The 21,613-nt window shown below is 42.3% G+C and overlaps 1 protein-coding gene across 2 annotated transcripts in view; it reads right to left on the bottom strand.

The window, feature by feature from the left end:
* Positions 1 to 10,478: 10,478 nt before the first annotated feature.
* The window catches only part of LOC143745474 (serine/threonine-protein kinase Nek3-like), a 57,966-nt gene continuing 46,831 nt past the window's right edge, over positions 10,479 to 21,613 (bottom strand). For both annotated transcript variants that reach the window (XM_077237594.1, XM_077237595.1), the window contains 8 exons: positions 19,312 to 19,436; positions 19,057 to 19,147; positions 18,702 to 18,802; positions 17,478 to 17,567; positions 17,330 to 17,397; positions 17,011 to 17,094; positions 16,792 to 16,846; positions 10,479 to 13,483 (listed from right to left, as the gene is read on the bottom strand). In XM_077237594.1, the coding sequence (XP_077093709.1) occupies positions 12,428 to 13,483; positions 16,792 to 16,846; positions 17,011 to 17,094; positions 17,330 to 17,397; positions 17,478 to 17,567; positions 18,702 to 18,802; positions 19,057 to 19,147; positions 19,312 to 19,436 (1,670 nt within the window). In that variant the 3' untranslated portion in view covers positions 10,479 to 12,427. The remainder of the gene's footprint in view (positions 13,484 to 16,791; positions 16,847 to 17,010; positions 17,095 to 17,329; positions 17,398 to 17,477; positions 17,568 to 18,701; positions 18,803 to 19,056; positions 19,148 to 19,311; positions 19,437 to 21,613) is intronic.

The raw sequence follows: 21,613 nt of genomic DNA, 5'->3' as shown, positions 1-21,613 counted from the left end.
GATGACCCTACACCCAACACCTGTGAAGAGATGACTGCTCCTGCTACGACTAGATAAAGTAACACCAAGTAACTTTTCCTCTGCGGTCGCCCTACTGGTTGGAAGTGGAATTGTCCATTAGCGCTGTCGTAAATAATTTAGCCTACCGCAACCTAATGTCAGCACACGCACACGCACGCGCACGCTCGCTGTTGATCTCCAGCACCGGCTTTGGAATCAACAATGGCCACAGGCAAGGTAGAGTATGATCATAGACTGTAAAAAAATATGGACAAAGCGTCTGTGTAGTAAGTGTAGTAAGTTTAAACAAGTGTAGTATTGTTTAAAATGAATCTTGGAATTGACAAGTTTTAACAGAATAAAAAGAACCGACATTTCTGTGATAATTGTACCATTATCATGTGGTGTAAAATACACCTCAAACACAATAAAATATCATAAAAGTAGTAAATTCTTGTCCTGTAAGCTAAATCTTCAGGAGAATCTGTACCAATACTAAAACCTGTTAAGGCCCAGTGCCGGGCCAGTTACGGGTCATTACTCGGCTGAGACTCGGGCCAGTTATGGCCCATGTGTGGTCCTACTTTTAAAGGGGAACTATGCAGTTTTTTTTTAGCTTAACTGAACAGCTTCGGAGTTATTCGAATGGTTATATGACTTTTTTCAGGTTGAATGGTGGCCGTCTTTTTATTGCCCATTGTCACACGCCTGATTTGGGCCAGATAATCAATGGACGGATCTGGGCCACACGCCTCCCACCAATATTCGGGCCTCGTGTGTTTTGCCGTGATCGTGCTGTGCCATCATTGCCACACATGGCCCAGCTCTGGCTGACAGGAGCCCAGCCTGAGGACACATTCGGGCCAAGACTGCTTGCTATGTGGGATGTGGAGCGTTCTCACCAACGCCTCTGATCATCAAACAACTGAATCTTCTTTATGGGATTTTGTGTTTTTTCCAGGCATCTTTACAGTTGTAGACTAGATATACAGTATAAGTGCAGCTTCTCTGTTGTGTTTAAAATGTGATTTGAGATGTAGACTACAACTACTTCTGCTAAGTTATTATACGATTATTTATAAGAAGATTATGTTCTAATGTCCAGTTTAAAAAAAAAATGTAATCTTGGTGTTGTGAACGTTAGGGGAAAATTCCATTGTATCATTCTTCAAATATGGGAATGTTCCTTATGAATGTTCTCTGAACATTCCGAAACAAGTTGCAACATTTAAACTGTTAGACAAACATCCAAACTAAAACATTACAGTTTAAAATGCTCCATGAACAATATATAAATAATGTTTTTATGCTAATGTTTTGAGAACAATGTTAAAGACCAGATAACATTGAACAAACGTTTTATGAACGTTACTGGAAGAAGGTTTGTTCATGACTTTGAGAGTTTGCCAGATCGTTCTCCTTCAGCTGATGTCTGCATGCGTATTCCTGCAGGAATTATTAATGCTAGTCGAGTGTTTCAGTGTTTCAGTGTTTTCTGCTGGCCGCAGTGATTCAGACCTTGGAGATCATATTCGGACGGATAAGCACAAGAGGCGGGAAGTAGCTTCAGTTCTGCTGTTCCAGCGAAAACAGCGTAAACAAATGTTGCTTGCTCGCGCACTGACAGTGTTCACCTGAGGGGTCCTAAAGAAGTCAAGAAAAATGTGTTGTTGAAAAAACAATATATGGCCCCTCTTATGGTTCTACATAGCAGCAACATTTGATCATTTGACAAAGCTGTACAGCACTCAGTGTTTCCCAAATGCTAACAAGTCTGAACCACTTTTAGTGCTATATTAATACAGGTATTAGTACATGATTATGCATGATGTACCCTTAAAGTGTTACTGAAAATATATATTGATGGGACTAATAGAAAGGTTAGACGATGGACATATGGACGAAGAGACCCAAACAAGCAGGAAAAACTCATAGGCTATTTCTGGTGGGAGAAACTGCTGCTAGGAAAACCACCATCAACTACTTACTGGGAGTGAAGTTTTAGGATGAAGAGTTTTATCAAATCACAAACGGAGTAAACATAGATGAAACCAAATCCCAGACATTTAAAATTTATCTCATAACAGTGTTAAGCAGCAGTCTACTACTCACATCTACTGTTGTTCTGTGAATTTTAATGTAATTTCACTGAAATTTCAAAAATGTGACCACACCTTTACTCCACTGCAATATAAACATGCAATCAATATAAATAAAATATTCACAAGGGACAATTGAGGTGCTTAAGTCAGAAAAGCGAAAAAGTGTCATTATCATCTAAAAGAAGTTGTACAAAACAATAGTTGTACGAAATGTAGGGGTGTAACGATTCACTCGTTTTCTCGATGCATCGATTACAAATCCTGACGATGCATATGCATCGATCTTGAAACATGTATTTTGAATCGTGAATTTTTATTTCGGTCAATAATCGATTTAAAATGCTAAGAATCGAATAATTTGCGATTCTATAGCGATTCAGTGCTTAACAATATGTAAACATTAAATGACTACATGCGTGAATTAATGGAGGCGTTACTTGTGCGACGTCATTTGGCGTCCTCCCAGCTCTCCTTCACAGATACTTGCTGCACTCTTTACCATCTTTCACTGGATTTCGCTCGCGCTCGGTCCCATATAGCTCTCATCTACAGATGTTTGAGCAGTCCATGCTTGAGCTCTCCTCAGGACAGCCACTGATGTTCACATGAGCAGATGACAGCTCTCTATCGAGAAAGCAAGTCTTGAGTCAAACCGCTCAAGCCATTGATAAAGCTGCCATGTCATTGCGCAGGCACTGCTAAGAAACAACGTGTTTGTTGCGTGGAAACGTCGCCGTTATTTTCTTTAAGATAAGATACTGAAGTTTTACGGAAATGGGTCATACCCGTCCTCAGCAGCTGAAGTAAAACCCCACTTATTCAAGGTGCGCATTTATTACATGGAAAGAGCAGACGCAAATAGACCTGAAATATGATGGTGAATCATGAATGAAATTTAACTTTATGTCATTAAACTGAATGTATGAAGGAAACTGCTGAAATAACTACAATATTAATTACACTGAAATAAGAGCGCTTGGTTTATCCATCAATCAGATGCGCATTAAAGTTACATTCGTAATCGTTACTAGCCTATAGCAAAAGTAGACACCCGGCGCGTTTTCTCTCAGAATCATAGGAAAATGTTCAGTAGCCTATAAAGAGAACGTCTCAGGTTACTATTGTAACCATAGTTCCCTGAGAACAGGGAACGAGACGATGCGTCCATCGACGCCATGGGAACGCCCCCAGCGTGACTGCGTCTGAAGCATCTATGTCAACTAGTCCAATGGAAAGAATGAGCGTCACGGGCGGGTGACGTCATGACCAGGATATGATAAAAGCACATCCGGTGCAAACCGGCATTAGCTTCGAAAATTGCCGAAGCAAGCCGATCACAGGGATGCAGGAAGTATGGCAGGGTGACGCATCGTCTCGTTCCCTGTTCTCAGGGAACTATGGTTACAATAGTAACCTGAGACGTTCCCTTACGAAGGGAACTCAACGATGCGTCCATCGACGCCATGGGAACGAGAATACCCAAAGCGCCAGAATTCCAAGTACCTGAGTGTCAGTCTGTTGTAACTAAGCACTAAGCACCTGAGAACCTGGGGCAGCATCCAGGTCCAAGCTGTAAAACCTCATGAATGTGAGCGGTGAGGACCAGCCCGCCGCATCACAAACGTCTTGGAGAGAACTCCAGATAATACGCTTAGAAGCCATACTAACAGATATTGCATCCCCTGCCTGAGACAGAAGGTCTCTCTTGATCGGGACCTCCAAGGGAGGTCCGTCGAGGAGAAAAATTAGGTCCGCAAACCAAATTCAGCTCGGCCAGGGTGGTGCTACTAAATAGGCTTATTCCATCCTGGCGGATTCACTCCAGAACTCCTGGGAGCAGAGCAACGGAGGGAAATGCGTACAGACGTAGCCTCGGCCACGTCTGCACCATGGCATCCAGCCCCGAGGGGACTGGTTGAGTGAGGGATAACCAGAGTGGACAGTGCGTCGTATGCTGAGACGAGAACAAATCCACTTCTGCCTGGCCGTAAAACTCCCATATTTGCTCCACCGCCTCGGGGTGGAGTCCCCTGGCCTCAGCCCCTGCCTCGACAGGGTGTCTGCTCCAATATTCTGGCCCCCCCTGGAATATACACTGCCCTCAGACAGCGTAATTTCTTGAGGGACCAAAATAAGAGGCCACCAACGTGTTGTCTGTGGGTCAAGAACCAGAGTTTCCTCCATATAACCAAGGCGCGGGGATACTGCCGCGTGATCTTGATCGTAAGGAGTGGGTTTCCCCTCAGGGAGAACCCTCTGGTCCTGAGCCACCTCTGTAAAGGTCTCACGTACAGCAGGTCAAAGGGTATCACATTGGACGCTGCTGCCCTGAGGCCTAACAGTCACTGTTCCAGAACAACACATGATGGCCCCTCAGGTCTGGGAGGAGATGTCTCAACGCATTGAAGACGACCATCATCTCTAGGCAATTCATGTGCCAAGAGAGATGATGACTCCTCCACAAGCCCTGAGCTGAGCGGCCTTCCAATACCGCTCCCCAGCCGGTGAGGGAAGCATCTGTCGAGATCACAACTCGATGGCAAAGAGCTCCCAACACCGGACCCTGGGTTAAGAACCAGTGTTTCCTCCATATAACCAAGGTGCGGAGACACCGCCGCGTGATCTTGATCATACGAAGTGGGTTTCCCCTCGGGGAGAACCCTCTGGTCCTGAGCCACCACTGTAAAGGTCTCATGTACAGCAGGCCAAAAGTTATCCCGTTGGACGCTGCTGTCACAAGACCCAACAGTCTCTCTAACTGTTTTACAGTGCGTGACTGGCCTAGCCTCAGCTCTTTTGTGGCTGTTAGGATAGCAGCTACACGAACGGGCGACAGAGTGGCCCGCATCGTCACTGAATCCCATACCACACCAAGGAAAGTGGTTCTCTGTACTGGAGAAAGCACACTCTTCTTGGCATTGAGCCTCAACCCCAACATCTGCATAGGAGCGAGAACGACACCTCGGTGCCGAACCGCTAACTGTTCTGATTCCGCTAGAATCAGCCAGTCATCTATGCAATTCAGAATGCATATGCACTGCAGCCTGGCGGGGCCAGAGCTGCGTCTACACGCTTCGTGAATGTGCGGGGTGATAGAGCTAGACCGAAAGGACGTGCCTGATACTGGTGTTCTTTGCCCCAAAGAAACCCTCAGGAACCTCCTGTGCTGAGGGAGGATGGAGATATGGAAGTATGCGTCTTTTAGATCTATCGTGACAAACCAGTCCTCGGATCTGATTTGAGTCACGATCTGTTTGAGTGTCAGCATTTTGGACTTGAGTTCCAGCACCAAACACTCCAACAGACGAAGATCTAGTATGTGACGCAGCTCTCCATCCTTTTTTGGAACAATGAGATAACGACTGTAAAGACCCGACGCAATGTCGGGTGAGTACACCTGCTCTATAGCTTTCTTTGCTAACAGGGCCTTTACCTCTTGCTCCATTACCAGAGCCTGCTCGGAATGCACTAACGTGAGCAACACCCCGTTGTAGCCTGGAGGACGAGAACCAAATCTGCCTCTTACTACTAACTGCAGGACCCATAGAGATATATTTGGCAGTAGCTTCCGCGCTGCCAGAAAATCTACCAAGGGAACCAGCCCCTCGAGGCTGGCCTCTGGTGTAATAAAGACAGCCAGTTCGGGGACCTGAAGCATACTGGCAGGAACCACCCGAACTGACTGTTTTCGAACCCCCCTCAGAGGGCGCATTCCGACGCAATGTCGAGTTGACGCTGCGCCAGAAGCTCGCTGGAGACCGCTGCGCCCCGAAGCACCAAGGGTGGCGGGGTTGGCAGAACGGTCCCCTGAGGGCACCGAGATGGAAAGGGCACCGTATAATGAGGTGTACACCATTCCACCCCGGTTGGGGCTGCCCTCACCGGTCTGACGCCGGTCGCGCCAGACCTTTTCTTTTGAGCCGCAGCCTTCTCAGCGTGAAGAACGGTCCTCGGATCCGGCTTCTGCTTTGAAGGCTTTGGCTAATGTGTTGTGTATGAGAAACTAGACGGCTGGAGCTGCTCACGCCCAGCAGCCCCAGGGGGTTGGACATAGCGAGGGAGAGATTATGTTGTATCTTTCTCTATGATTCCCATCAAATTGAGCCAGAGGTGTCTCTCAGTGACCACAAGGGCTGCCATCCCTGAGAGATAAATCTGTGGCCCGACGGAGTTCTCAAACCCCATCGGGCCAAAACTCCCTCACTTCTGTCCAAATACCGCAGCAGGTCAGCCTGATATGCTTGTAGCACTGCTATGGTGTGCAAGCAGGCCCATGCTAGACCCACTGCCATATATGCTTTTCCCACTAGATTAAAAAATAGTTTTCTTTAATGGTTTAGTGAGAGAAGCCGACGCCTTCAGGTACGATACTGAACCGGGAGACAGATAGCTCGCAAGCGTCTGTTCTACCCGGGGTATTGCCCCATAGCCATACCCTCTTAACCCCCAAATATCTGAATATACATGAATGTGGGGGCTAAAAGACAAGAGGAGTAAGGCTTTTTCCATGATCTAGACAGCTCGCTGTGCAGATCGGGAAAAATGGAAGGCCCCGTGATGGAGGTGGAAAAATAGATGGAAGGAAACTCGTTTAATTTATTTTATTTTTAGGACGAGTGCCCCCTTATTTCTGCTGGCTATAAATATTTAATTTATCTACAGCCTTAGTAAACACTTCCACCAGCTTATTATTTTTTATATATATTTTTTATATATATTCACTTTATTTTATATATAATATATAAACTATCATATATATATATATAGGCTATATATATTTCTCATACGCTGGGGAAAGAGATGGCAAATTCACTTCCCCCATGATTGTGTCACTTTCAATGCCCAGCACATCTACCTCCTCGGAGGTAGAGCACTGAAGCATTGATTTCTCTCTCTCCCCGGGCGGAAGAGACCGCAGCGCGGGCTTCCGAGACCGGCGAGAGAGCACTGGATCCCTCGTGGAAAGGGAGGAGATAAGATCCGCGGACCCGTCTCCAACCCCGTAAAGAGATCCTATTCGCGATCCACAGGAATGCATTCTCCGCGCTGCCTCGGCAGACGCGGGACCTGTCACCCTGAGAATTGCGAGCCCGGCCACTTCTCGAAAAGTGACAGGCGGGAGCGGAGCATGCGAAGCGAAAGCTTCTCACAATGTTGGCAATCAGCCCCCTCGGAGGCTGATACCGCATGCTCTACTCCCAAACAATAAATATAACAGACAGTTTGACACAGATCGCTTGCTGAGGCAACAGAAGCTAATGCCGGTTTGCACCGGATGTGCTTTTATCATATCCTGGTCATGACGTCACCCGCCCGTGACGCTCATTCTTTCCATTGGACTAGTTGACATAGATGCTTCAGACGCAGTCACGCTGGGGGCGTTCCCATGGCGTCGATGGACGCATCGTTGAGTTCCCTTCGTAAGGGAACAAAGAGTATTCCATGAGGAATACTTACTATTCCATGAGGAAAGTTAGTTAAGGTTTAGTGGGAAAGTTCATGGTATTTTTAGTCTCACAATGGAAGGATGTACCAGGAACACTTTAAGGTTGTGTATCCATTAACATATCCTACAAAATAGTTAGGCTTTAAAAGTATTGTTAGTTCATCATGCTTTTTAAATCTTGGCTTACAATTCAGCAAATGCTAATTTATAGGCTTTGGAAATATTTTTTATAATAATAAATTAATTAAAAACTAGCATGAACTAACATTAACAATAGACAAAATATCGTTTTTTTTTTTGTCCCCACTCTCTGACCCCCGAAGACCACTGTGTAATCACACCCTGACTTAGACCCATTGGGGGAAGCATTTAAATAATCCTATGAATGCATAGAAAAAATGAAGAATCGAATCGAATCGCATCAAACTTTAATGTGAATCGCATCGAATCGAATCTTTCTGAACTTGCAAAAATCGTTCTTGAATCGAATTGAAAACCTATGAATCGTGAATCGAATCGATTCGCTGCCTACCCAAAGATTCACAGCCCTAACTAAATGACAATAAATAAATGAAACGCTAATAAAAGTCAATAAGTAAATTTGTAGAACAAAATTAATTAAATTCGTTACCATCGCGGCTAAATCATTCATAGGTCAAACTTGGCAATAAACGAGTGGTAAACAATGTGAAGGTATGTATAATAAACTAAGCTTATACATGTATATGTTTGAACGTATAGTTGGGCTTGTCACACACACAGAAGGAGACCTACAGGTTTAGGTGCATACAGTGTTTATTAAAAGCCGAGTGGTGGTGGAAGAACGGGAACCAGACGATGGTGAGACGATGGTGACTTGTAGAATGATGATGGTGAATTAGCTGGGGATGACTGAAGAGGATTCTCCGTGCAGGAGACGAGTGAACACGAATACAGGCAATCTGGATCAGGGTGACGGACGGAAGACGGACAAGAGACGGGATACAGGACGAGACGATCTCAGATGAGTAGATTGGTAAGAAGTGCACAAAACGCAGTGTATACTGCGACGAGACCAGACAATCAGTGGATGGTGAACTAGTTAGGGGTCCAGGTGATTGTGAACGAGTGGGGGGTCCTGGTGATTGTGAACGAGTGGGGGGTCCAGGTGATTGTGAACGAGTGGGCTGGTCCCGGTGATTGTGAACGAGTGGGGGGTCCTGGTGATTGTGAAGGAGTGGGGGGTCCAGGTGATTGTGAACGAGTGGGGGGTCCTGGTGATTGTGAACGAGTGGGGGGTCCTGGTGATTGTGAACGAGTGGGGGGTCCAGGTCATTGTGAATGAGTGGGGGGTCCAGGTGATTGTGAACGAGTGGGCTGGTCCTGGTGATTGTGAACGAGTGGGGGGTCCTGGTGATTGTGAAGGAGTGGGGGGTCCAGGTGATTGTGAACGAGTGGGGGGTCCTGGTGATTGTGAACGAGTGGGGGGTCCTGGTGATTGTGAACGAGTGGGGGGTCCTGGTGATTGTGAACGAGTGGGAGGTCCTGGTGATTGTGAACGAGTGGGGGGTCCTGGTGATGATTAACGAGTGGGGGGTCCTGGTGATTGTGAACAAGTGGGGGGTCCTGGTGATTGTGAACGAGTGGGGGGTCTTGGTGATTGTGAATGAGTGGGGGGTCCAGGTGATTGTGAACGAGTGGGCTGGTCCTGGTGATTGTGAACGAGTGGGGGGTCCAGGTGATTGTGAACGAGTGGGGGGTCCAGGTGATTGTGAACGAGTGGGGAGTCCAGGTGATTGTGAACGAGTGGGCTGGTCCTGGTGATTGTGAACGAGTGGGGGGTCCTGGTGATTGTGAACGAGTGGGGAGTCCAGGTGATTGTGAACGAGTGGGGAGTCCAGGTGATTGTGAACGAGTGGGGAGTCCAGGTGATTGTGAACGAGTGGGCTGGTCCTGGTGATTGTGAACGAGTGGGGGGTCCTGGTGATTGTGAACGAGTGGGGAGTCCAGGTGATTGTGAACGAGTGGGGAGTCCAGGTGATTGTGAACGAGTGTGGTGATGGCGCAGTGGATAAGACACATGCCCTTGGTGTGAGAGACCCGGGTTCGAGTCCACTGTGAGACACCAATGTGTCCCTGAGCAAGACACTTAACCCCTAGTTGCTCCAGAGGCGTGGAAGAAAATAACCATTGGGGTCTGGAGCCCCTGGATCATCACCAGACTCTTTCTGACCATTCATGTTTTCCCATGCAACCCTTCATTTACTTGATTTTTTCATCAATTTAGTTATTAATACATTCATTCATTCATTCACATAAACATCAGACTCCTTTTTATTTTCCATCATGTATATTAAAGGAAGTACATTTTACATGAATACTTTAAATTTAGTAAAATATAACAAACAAGATCTGGCAAACTATTTGTAAATGGTGCTCATTGTGTTGTGATTATGCAAGAACAATTAACTCTTTCACCTCCATTGACGGAAATTTCCGGCTTTCTGTGTTTTCACTGTTATACGGTTACACTATTACACATCATCTGAAAGAGTACAGAATCTCCTGATTAAAGAGTTAATAATACAGTCAAGTAATACAGTACAGTACAGTATGTTTTGTGGAGTACTTCAGATTCAAGTTTGGCTTTTATTCCTTTAGCCATGAATCAAAAAATTAAGTAATTAAATCACACCAAAAATGTTCTAACAGTAATCCATACAATCTATCCATACACAAACCTGCAACTCTGCATTATTTGTGTATAAAATTTGAGTACAAAGGTTTTCACAAACAAAATATGAAATATCAATAACCTTTATACTAAAATATGTTGTTGTTTTTTGTTGTTGTTGTTGTTTTTCACAAACTGAAGCCATGAGTATGTGCTAAAAACATCGAGATCTTTAAACAGCATTTTATGTTTGTGATGCAGGGAGGAGATCCAGTCAGATGATTCAGTTACATTTTATTTCTTAACAGCAGACAATCAAATAATAAATGAAGAGTAAAATTAATTCATCCATAATCAGGATTAAAAGTTTAATAAAGAAACATATAATGAACAGGTAAAATCACTTCTAATATTTATAAGTAAAATATAATGAACACACCCTGAGTATAACACTCTTGCCTAAAGAAAAGTAGTTTGAGAGATTTCTCTCTGAAAACACAGAACGGAAGATATTCTTTCTCTTACGCAGATTTACAGATTTACACTTATCAGAACACAAGTTCCTCTTTCCTCTCACTTTCATACAGACATCTCGCACCCCAAACGTGTCAGAAAGTTGTTAATCTTAATACAACACACAATGAACTACTGCACAATGTGTCTCTTCTGCAAGATGTTCAGCTAAGATAACATCCGTTTATCACTTTATTCTGAGACATTCGAGCATTTGTGCTCTGTCTATTGGAAACTTGTAGACTTTTGATCTCATCTAAACAGCAAATACAAAAGTTCACTCCGTCAATCAGCTTTGAGGCATAAAGATGTATTAAAGAAAAGCATTAAACATACATTTCAAATGATAATAATGGTTAACACATCAACCTGATAATATAATCAAATATGATCGATTACATCTGGTTATATATGTAAGATTTCAATGATTAAATGATTAAATGATAAAACTTAAGCAAATAATAAATCATAAGTAAATAATAAAACATAAGCAAATAATAAAACATAAGTAAATGATAAAACATTTATCATAAGTAAATGATAAAACATAAATAAATGATAAAACATAAGCAAATGATAAAACATGATAAAACATAAGCAAATGATAAAACATAAGCAAATGATAAAACTTGATAAAACATAAGAAAATGATAAAACATAAGCAAATGATAAAACAAGCAAATAATAAAACATAAGTAAATGATCAAATGAGTAAATGATAAAACAGAAGTAAGATATATATTTTCTCCTGCTTCCTCGGTTTGCTGAGAGTGATGAAAGGCTGTTATGGAAGTCTTTATATGGAGGTTGTTTTAACGTGTTTTATTCAAATTACTACACTAAACTGAGTTTAGTTTATACTAAACTCAGAAATACTCATTTACTGTTGTAAAATAGTTGCCATTTTTTGTGAGCATTTCTTTCATATTTTCTTATGTCTTTTATTTCTTATTCTCAAATAGTGGTAAAAAAAAAACACTAGCGATGGGAAGTTCAGATCATTTTACTGACTCGTATCTTTGAATCATTAAAATTAACAAATCTTTTTCCAAGTCATTTTGTTCATTTCAGCAGAATATAATTAAAATGCTACATGTTAATTGCCAAATTCCTCAACACATCTACTACCTTGATCACATTTCGAATTAGAAAAAACTATAATTCAACCACGGACAAATCATGAGAAACAGAAAACGACTGATTTATTGCTAAGGCCTGGGACACACTAGACGATTTTCACATCTTGACAGATTTTAAAACTGTTGGAGAGCACAGACACAGAAAGAAAAGCTGATAATGTTCAGGGCTCAGACTCTCTCCCAGTTTAAATCTAGATTAAAGACACATCTCATATAATGCATCTCTGAAACAAGCACTGAATCAACATTCACCTATGCTCCAGTTTTCTATATATCCTAAACATTTGTTAATATTTATTCATTGCCTCAATAAGCTCATTGTTTCTGCCTTAATTAATACATTGTTTAAATTAACAGGGTAACTGATATTTACAATATAGAATTATTGCAAAAGTCTGACCTCATACAACTCACCTCTTCTATTGTTAGACTTGGTACAACATAAGACATTTATGTAATTTTCTCCAAAACCTTTTTTTCTTTCAATCAAGCTTATAGGTAAATCAGTAGAATGTTGCATGAGTCTCTGACTTGTATCATATTTACATGTTTAAACTCTCCACAAATCTCTGCCCTAATCACTATCAACCCTGGCCATTTCTCTATACTGTCTTAGTTCCTTTCTTGTTTCTGTAATTTCCATTAAGACGTTGCCAAGATCTGTATGTGTTTTCCTCATCTGAGCAATGGACTTGAGTAAACTTGATTTGACCTTTTCTGGATCATTTACTGTTCCCTGATTCATCTGGTGAATGTCTGCAGAATCCACCACGATGAAGGCGACGTCAAGGATGACTAAGAGTCCACTCAACACACCTGTGACTGCAGCCACTGCTTGCGCTGCGGCTCGTCCTACTCTGGCAGTCTGAGCTGCAATTCGACCAACATTTGCTAGCAGACCTAGATTCATGAGTTCTGTCCCACAGACTACTCTTCTTCTGCCTACATTGCATAACATTTTTACATTGTCAGTAGAGTCACTGACAAAATCCCTGAACTTTAGGATTACTTTCAGTGTCCTTCTCAGTGCATTCAGTGAATCGAGAATTGGTGTGCTCACATTTGTAAATTGCTGCTGAATGTTTCTAAGGTTCTCATGGAGTTTTTTTTGTTGTACTGTATTGGCTATGCTGGATGCTGCACCTGTTACACCACCTGCAACTCCCACACCAACACCCACAGCTGTAACAATCAGAGATGCTCCAAATGTGAATGGTGCCAATATTGCACCAACCACTGCAGTGATTCCGCCAGCAGTCCCGATCACTGCACCTGACAGACTGCCTATAGTGCATTTGCGGTGTATCTCCTCTAGTGAAGTTGTTGTTTCCCCCCACTCTTTAACTAAGGTCTCAAATTTTTCATAGTGCTTATTGCAGGCCATCTCAAAGGCATTGATGGATTTGATGTACCTTTGTTCAAGTGCTTCTGGAAATCTCTTATTTCTCTCTACTGCATCTGTCAGGAAGGGTTTTGCTAGAATCTGGCCAGCTGAAGGTCTGTCTTCAGGGTCAGAGCTGAGCATTTCTTTGATTAATTCCTGTAGTTCCTGTGAATACATCTCTGAGACGTGAAGGGGGAGTCCTACAGCGAGGGAAGATTGTTGAAAGCGACGTTGTTTAATATCTGACTGTGCAGGAAAATAAAGGGGGGAAAAAAGGAACATTTGGTTAAACTCTGGATCCTAGATCGAGAATCACTTTAAAGGTGCTAATAAAAATTTCCATTGTTTTGACAACTCATACAAACTAATTTTTACAACAAATTTGATATGTGTAATGACATCCTTAGCAGAGGGCCAAACGGTTTTCAGCAGGCTGGCAGGCCAGGGCGTTTGTTAAGGTAGGGACACACCAAACCGACCCCAAAGAGCTAGCGCTGATGAAAGCAGACTGTTTTGTCACCGCACGTTGCCTGCATTGGGGCAGAAAAGCTGCACTTGAACACACCAAGAGAACTACAGCCGACTGTCAGCTAGCATGCGTGTTCTGCGCCTGCGTGTGAATGAAACAACTCTCCATTTCTGCAGATATATTCATCTACAGTATATTCATCATTCAAAAACGGAAACCGACGCTGCAGATACACAAACCGCAAACAAAGCTGTAATTTATAGTCTAGTTTTCAATAATAAAACAGTCTGGTTTTAAATATAATTATTTTGAAGTGTTGGTGCTTAATGTAACACTATCTAGTGTAAATGATAAATCACATTTGGGATTTGTGCTTGCTACTGTATACAGGCCACCAGGGCACCATACAGACATTATCAAAGAATTTGCTGACTTTCTATCAGAGTTAGTACTGGCTGCAGATAAAGTCCTAATTATTGGTGATTTTAAAATACATGTAGATAGCGAAAAAGATGCATTGGGATTGGCATTTAAAGACATTCTGAACTCTATTGGAGTTAGACAACACGTGTCAGGACCTACTCATTGTCGTAATCATACTCTAGATCTAATATTATCACATGAAATCAATGTTGAAATTCTACAGCAGAGCGATGACATCTCAGATCATTATCTAGTCTCATGTATACTTCATTTAGCCAAGGCTGCAAAGCCGACTCCGTGTTACAAATATGTTAGACCTAGGGCTGTAGTCAAGACCACCTTTGTCGAGTCCAAGGAAAGTCCAAGACCAGGACTAGTCGAGTCCAAGTCAAGACCAAGTCCAAAGAGGTTCGAGTCCAAGACAAGACCGAGTCCAAAAAGGTTTGAGTTCGAGTCAAGACCAAGTCCAGGACAGGAAAAAAAAGTCTTATGCATAACATTATCAAGACAATCATTTTGAGTTATTATATGTTGATCTAAAAGCAAAAACAGTGTCACAACACCCAGGATTTTAAGTATAGACATATCTAAATCGACTGCTGGCGGTAGATCCTTTTCCTATTCAGCACCAAAACTTTGGATCAATCTTCCTAACATTGTCTCGGAAGCAGACACAGTCTGTCCGTTTAAATCTAGACTAAAAACACATCTCTTCAACCTGGCATACACATAGAACATTATACATTCCTATTAATCAAATCAGTTAAAAGATTATTAGGCTGCATAAATTAGGTCAGCCGGAACTGGGAACACTTCCTATAACACCTAACGTACTCGCTACATCATAAAAAGAATGGCATCTAATTTTAGTCTTTCTGTTTATTCCGAGGTTAACTGTAATCAGCCGGACCCGGGCCGTATCCAGATTAGATGGTGGATCTGCACCTGGACATGACCACAACGCATCCCTGAAGTGTCAGCAGATCTTGTGTCCACTAGACTCTCATCGATAATTATTCATAGAAACTATCTCCTAAATTTGATATTACTTACTGATTAGTTAAAGGGACATTGTGTAGGAATTTCTCACATCTAATGCGTGTTGCATCAACGATAGCTGTTATGTACCAAAAACCAATCGCGACATTGACTCTTGTTTTTTGAAAACTTACCTTTTAAACTTGCCGGGGCCGTGAAGCGCCTCTCACTGCTCTGCTCCTCCGTTTCTGCTGCTTTCAGTCACGTGACGCTGGCTCTGAACGAAAACGCGTTGTGGAAATGCGTTGGCCTAGTACTTTTTGACTCTCTCTGCTATTTTAGTTTTTCAAGATGGCGGAACTACATGGAAGCCTCCGTGGACCTACCCGTCACATGTATATAAAGATAATAAATTCTTCGTTTACGAGGATAAGTCAGATCATTGGCAAAGGTATTTGTACACCATTGAGGACATATTTATGAATAAAAATATTGATTTTAGATAATAAAATTTCAAAAAAACTACACATTGTCCCTTTAAGCTTGTTTCTATATTAGTTAATAGTAGTAGCTGAAATGTTAATGTAGTACTACTCATTAGTTCTTCCTGTACTTCCTGCATAATTACTTATTAATGACTGACCATTATTCTAAATATTCTCTATTCTATTCTATTCTAATCTTACCAATGAAACAAGTTAATATCACTCAGATATTAAAGTTCCTTGCACTGAGTTGAAAAAAATGTATGTAAACTCAATAAAATGAGAGTAAATGCTGAAATGTTATTTTACGTGGGAGGAGGGGGGGGGGGGGGTCAACTACTCACACATTTTTCAAAACTTTGTCTCAAAACAAATCCAAGAATTACACACATAAAATGCAAAATCCCTCACATCTCTTGCAAAATGAAGCACTGCATTCAAAATATCACAAACACATCTCAAAAGCAGACATTTGTCTTACGTTGCAAACACCTTTGTCATAGTATATTTTTGGATATATCATAAACACACAGTTATTCAAGAAGTTCTTCTTTCATGAGCTCCTATGTATATTTCTGTACAAGATAGAAAGTAATTGGCAGAGAGATGTTGAAAAATTCATGATAAATACGAAAGCAAGATTGAAACAAAACAATTTTTTTTACTGTAAGCAGTTGTAGTTGTGAATACAGTATTACACAGTCCGAAAGAAAATAAATACAACCACCATGTTTAGTTGGACAGAAACTAAACGTAATTTATAAGCCTATTCTAAAGCCATGATTGGTTGGTGTTCAGCAAAGCAATGAGTGTTTGGCCATGTGATCAGTTTGTGTAAGACACATTTGAATTACAGTGGTGTTTTGATAGGTTGTGTTTGAAAAAGGAAATCAAGAGAAGACCAAGAAACATTGAGAATGTTCTGGCATTATTAAAATATCAAGTTTATTTTGATGTACTGTGCATCCCTACACTGGATTTGTAAGAAGCAAAAACAAACAGCTGTCGAGAAGGGTTTTGCTATAGCAGCAATCTTTAACTAAATCTCTCAAACACTTTTGCCCAGCATTAAGTTTTGAAAAATGTAATTCTTGGTTTGTAAATTATAAAGCTAATTGAAATGAATCCATCAGTAATATTTTTGTAATTTGTCTGATTTATTAGAATGTGTTTGAGAAGGAAAAACAAAATATACTCACCCACACATCCAGCATGCAGAGATCATAGAGCAACCATCCCAATGACCATATGTCACTACAAAAGTAAATGCATAACTATGAAGAAAAATAGAGGTACTTGAAGGAAAAACTAAACTAAAATAGTCAACATTTCATCTCATGGCTTTGCAAGAAATTGCAATATTGGTTATCACTTAAAAGTCAGTATTTTATGTATATTTAAACTTTTGAAAAGCATACCTTTTGGAACTATATTTATGCTCATCAGCTTCTGGACTGCGATAGAGGTCTGCAGCATTACATGAGCTTGCATATGCATTGGCTCTGAAAAAATAATTAATCTGATAAAACTTCAAAAAGATGTTTTTAGGGATGTAGCAGAAACTCTAGGCCAAAAATTTGAACGCTAATCATTTAGATATATCTAATATAATTAAATTCATAATTTATAATACGTATGTAAAAACATATCTAAAAGTTAGAATTTGTTTAGTCATTCCAGTAAAAATTAAATGAGATTTGGTTCATCAATATCACATTATTTTTTTATTTTGTTTACCTTCTTTGCACTGTTGAGCATCCGAAATCTCCTAGATTGACATAACCATCTTCAGTCAGAAAAATATTCTACAATGACAACAGAAAACTCATAAATTATACACATTTAATTTGGTGACAAATGTTTTATTGAGTTTATGAGTGTTTACCTGAGGTTTTATATCTCTGTGAAGAACATTCTTCCTCTCGTCATGCAGATACTGCAGGGCCAGACAAATCTGAACAAACCAGTCAAGAATCTACAAACAGATTATACACAAGGAGAAAAATCAAGCGTAGCGTCAGATCTGGCAGGTCACGTTAGTCCAGCTCGCAACAGTGACTCTCAGCTGATCCACGTCTATCTATAGGAATATGACACTATCACTGTATACATATATAAGCTCCTTCAGTATTATCAGCAGCTGACTCGTTTCTCAGGAGCGCATTACCCTCCTCCCTCCCCAGCTCCTCCTGTCTCAGTCAGGATTTGGCCTTCTGAGTGCCCTTTGAATCAGAATAATTTCTCTAATTTTTGTACATTAAAATCTTGAATTAATGATATCTGCAATACATTCATGTTGGTTCTGTTCTGTTTACCCTAAGGAGGGTTATCGCTGCTCTCCTGCTCTTATCAATGCTAGGCTGCCCAGAACAGACCCAGAACGCCAATCCAAACTGTATGCTAATTGTCAATTGTATTTACAATAGTGGCCCTGACAGAAAAGAAAATATCACTTTATACTCGTAAAAAGTTGCATCTTTAGTCTTACAGTGTTGTTTCTAGTCTTTCATCAGTACTAGAGCACAAGCCAGCATTATAAAGTGTACCGATATTCTCCTTGGTGATCTGGGGTCCTTCAGTACTTTCCATTTACTTTAGTACTATAGTGCAGCATTAATGTACTTGTGGGCTTTAGGTTATTTTACTATCTTCATTTTTTATCAGCATATTTATCTTCCTACTTACTCTAAAAATGCTGGGTTTTAACCCAAAATTTTAACCCAGCGATTGGGTTTGTCTATATTTGAACCCAATTTTGGGTTTAAACAACCCAGCATTTTTTAGAGTGCTGTATATAACTAACTAACATAATTTTTACAAGCTAACATTCACCTTATCAATGAGGTCACACTGAATCCCTGCTCCACAAGGTCACATATTTTATACATATTCAGTATGTACTAAAGTCCTTTTGGCTTCGGCTTTACAAATATTTAGGAAATGTTAGATTTTGGACATACGCTCATGTCATTTACGAAACAAGGCAAATTGACGAGAGCTCTATAATCCCATAAAAGAGCAGACGGGAATGGAAAGTTATGTTCATTCTGTTCATTAAAATGAATGAATGTACATTTTCCCTGTGTGTGTATGTCTATAAGACACTCACCTGTTTTTCTTCAAAACCATTCTTCTGTGATTTCATCTTCTTGAAAAGATCACCTCCTTTACAATACTCCATCACAATATAACAGAGTCCACGTGCTTTATCTAAATAAAGAAATGTTGAGCCAAAGAATACTTTCACAAATAAGAAATGTATTTATCAGTGTAATAGTTTTATTTCACAGTCAAAAACTACACAGATATTTTTGCTTTATTGATTTTTTAAAATCTTTTTTCAATCTTTAAAAAGTATGTGCTCATTGTTAGTTGTTGTATTTGATTTTGGGAGAAAATAAACATTTTAATTTTGGAATAAAGGAACATTACTATCCTCTGTTCTAATATTTTTTAAAACGCACCGTAAAATGAATCCACATAAGAAACAATGTATCCACAGTTCATTTTCTTCAAGATCTTGACTTCCTTTTGGACTGTCTCCAGCTCCTTCCTCTGGAGGAACACATGTAGTTTTGTTTGTTTTTTAGCAATTTCAATTTAAAAGTGACTCTCTTATAGCAAGTGAAAATGGCATCTTTAATAGATTTTTAATAGCAAACAGAAGATGCAATTAATATACTTAGTACTTGATTTAGCAAAAGCTTGATTGCACTTACATCTCTGGAATTCAGTTGTTCGATCACATAAGGGTCTTCATCTTTGTCGGTCACCAGAAACACTGTTCCAAACTCCCCTCGCCCGAGTTCCTTCTGTACGCTGTATTGATGTTCTTTTAGCACTTCTGAAATCAAGATTTAGAGAAATTCCCTCAAAATACATTGTACATTAGAAAAAAAACACAAAAATGTGAAGTAAATGTGAATACCTGACTTTAGGTTCCTGACAGATAGTTGCTGTACTTCCACGATACTATTTACATGAATTACAGTTCCCTTTCAGTCGATAACGTCGGACGTAGTCGACGCCGACTGAAATGGGATCTCGCTAAAGAGCCTGTCTTCTTCGAGTACTATTGAACGAGCCAATGTAATTGGCGTGCGTGATTCGCATCACACACTCCGCCCCCGCGGCGCGGGTATAAATACGGAAGTGGATGCACGCACTACTTGCCTTTCGCTTCGGAGCCGATCGTTTGATGTCTCTGAGAGTGCTGTTGTCTACAACGAGCGAGTGTGTCGGTGTTCTTCAGGAAGACTCTCCCAGTGCTGGTGTTCTACAGCGCGAGTGCAGCGGTGATCGCGAGCTTTGAGCTCTCAACTGCTGTTTTAACAGCAACAAATTTCTAAATGTTTGTGTGTGTTGATGGCTGGTTAGAGGGCGGAAAAGTGAGTGCTTCACTGTTTCAGTTCTCTGTTCAGTGTTGCCGCGGTCATTCCCCTGTGTGCTCCGGCACTGGTGACGGTCCTATTTTCTGAAAGAGCAACACGGGTGCGTTTGCGTCTTTTTCAAGATGTCATTCCGCCCGTGCGTTTCTGGGTGCGGTCGTTCCCTGTCTCTCTCTGATGGTCACAACTGTTGTGTCACGTGTTTGGCTTACAGCACGCTGAGACAGCTTTTGTGGACAGCTCATGTTTTCTCTGTGGGAACATGACTGTCGCAGTGTTGAGGGCGAGACTCGCCTTCGTTCGCGGAGAGCGAGTCCCCATTACCATGCCCCACCCTCGGGTGCTGTGTGGGATGGGTGACCGGAGGATAGTGTTGGATGTCCCGCCCGGTAACCATTCCCTGTGGGCTCCTCACTCCTCCCTTCCACTGCAACCACTGGGGCCTCCTGTGTTGTCTGCTGGTCCATCTGTAATGGGTGGGCCAGCGGTTTCACTCGGGGCTCCCCTGGAGGACAGGACGCCGATTGCAGCATCGGAGGGTGAGCTGACTTCTAGAGATGATGACTCGGCTGCATTGTCTCCCTCCGGGAGTTCAATGTTGCCCGAGCCGGATCCAGAATTATCAGCTATGCTGAAACGGGCCGCCGAGGCTGCCGGGCTCGAGTGGAACCTCCACCGTGTCCCGTTCAGTCTCGGTTGGAATCTGGAGTTTGGTATCTTGGGGCGGGCCGCGCTGGTTCTCAGCTCGCCGCCCCAGTGCCTTTCTTTCCCGAAATGCATGGAGAGCTTATCAGGTGGTGAACAGCATCTTTCTCTGCCAGAAACTGCCTGAATAGCTTTTCCCCCTCATTACCCTTGATGGAGGAACGGTGAAGGGTTGCGAGGTGTCCCTCCATTGGAGCGGTCTGTCGACACAGGTGCACCTGTGTCCGGCGGCCGCTGCCTTTTGGGGGGATCCTCGTCTCCCCCCTAAGGCCTGTGAGTTTCGTCTGTTCCGACGGGCAGAGCTTACAAAGCCTGTGGGCAAGCCCCTTCCTCTTGCGTGCCATGGCGTTGCTGCAGGCTAGGGCACCCATGGCCGCAGTAGAGACGCCCAGCCCGCTCCAGGCGCTGCCAAGCCAGGTGGCAAGCGACAGCGAAAGCATTCCGGAGCGGGCCGCCCAGGAATGGATGAGATGCTCTTGGAGTGGCACAAAGCCTTTGTTTGTGTGTGTGTCTGTTCCGCCGCTGGCTCCCTAAAAAAAAAAAAAAAAAGCGGAGCAAGCGGTACCCACACTTCAAAGAGAGAGCAATTTCATCTGTTCCTGGGTCCCAAGAGGGCCAGTCTGGCGGGTGTGACCCTGTATAGCCTTACACCCCTCAGCTCCCCTTTGGTCGCCAGCAGGCAGCTTGGTGCGTTCGAGGACCCGGTCATCCGCCTTCTCACGCGCCCCCTGCCGCTTGTGGAGACAGGTAAGTGTTGCACAGCACACTAACACCACTCTCTCTACTTTGCTGCCCCACCTCAGGCTCGGCTACCCCGCTCAAGTCAGTGATAGTCATCACATTAGGTGTTGAGCAGACGTGCTCCTGAAAATTCAGTGATATTCATCACACCGAGTGTTGAGCAGTGCTCCTGACTTGTGCGTGCTTA

The sequence above is a fragment of the Siphateles boraxobius genome, unplaced genomic scaffold (assembly GCF_051911475.1).
Source record: "Siphateles boraxobius isolate OS27281-9 unplaced genomic scaffold, OSU_SipBor_1 204, whole genome shotgun sequence".
Classification (NCBI taxonomy): domain Eukaryota; kingdom Metazoa; phylum Chordata; class Actinopteri; order Cypriniformes; family Leuciscidae; genus Siphateles; species Siphateles boraxobius.
The sequence above is the reverse complement of the archived record's forward strand: the minus strand, read 5'-3'. Positions and strand labels throughout refer to the sequence as shown.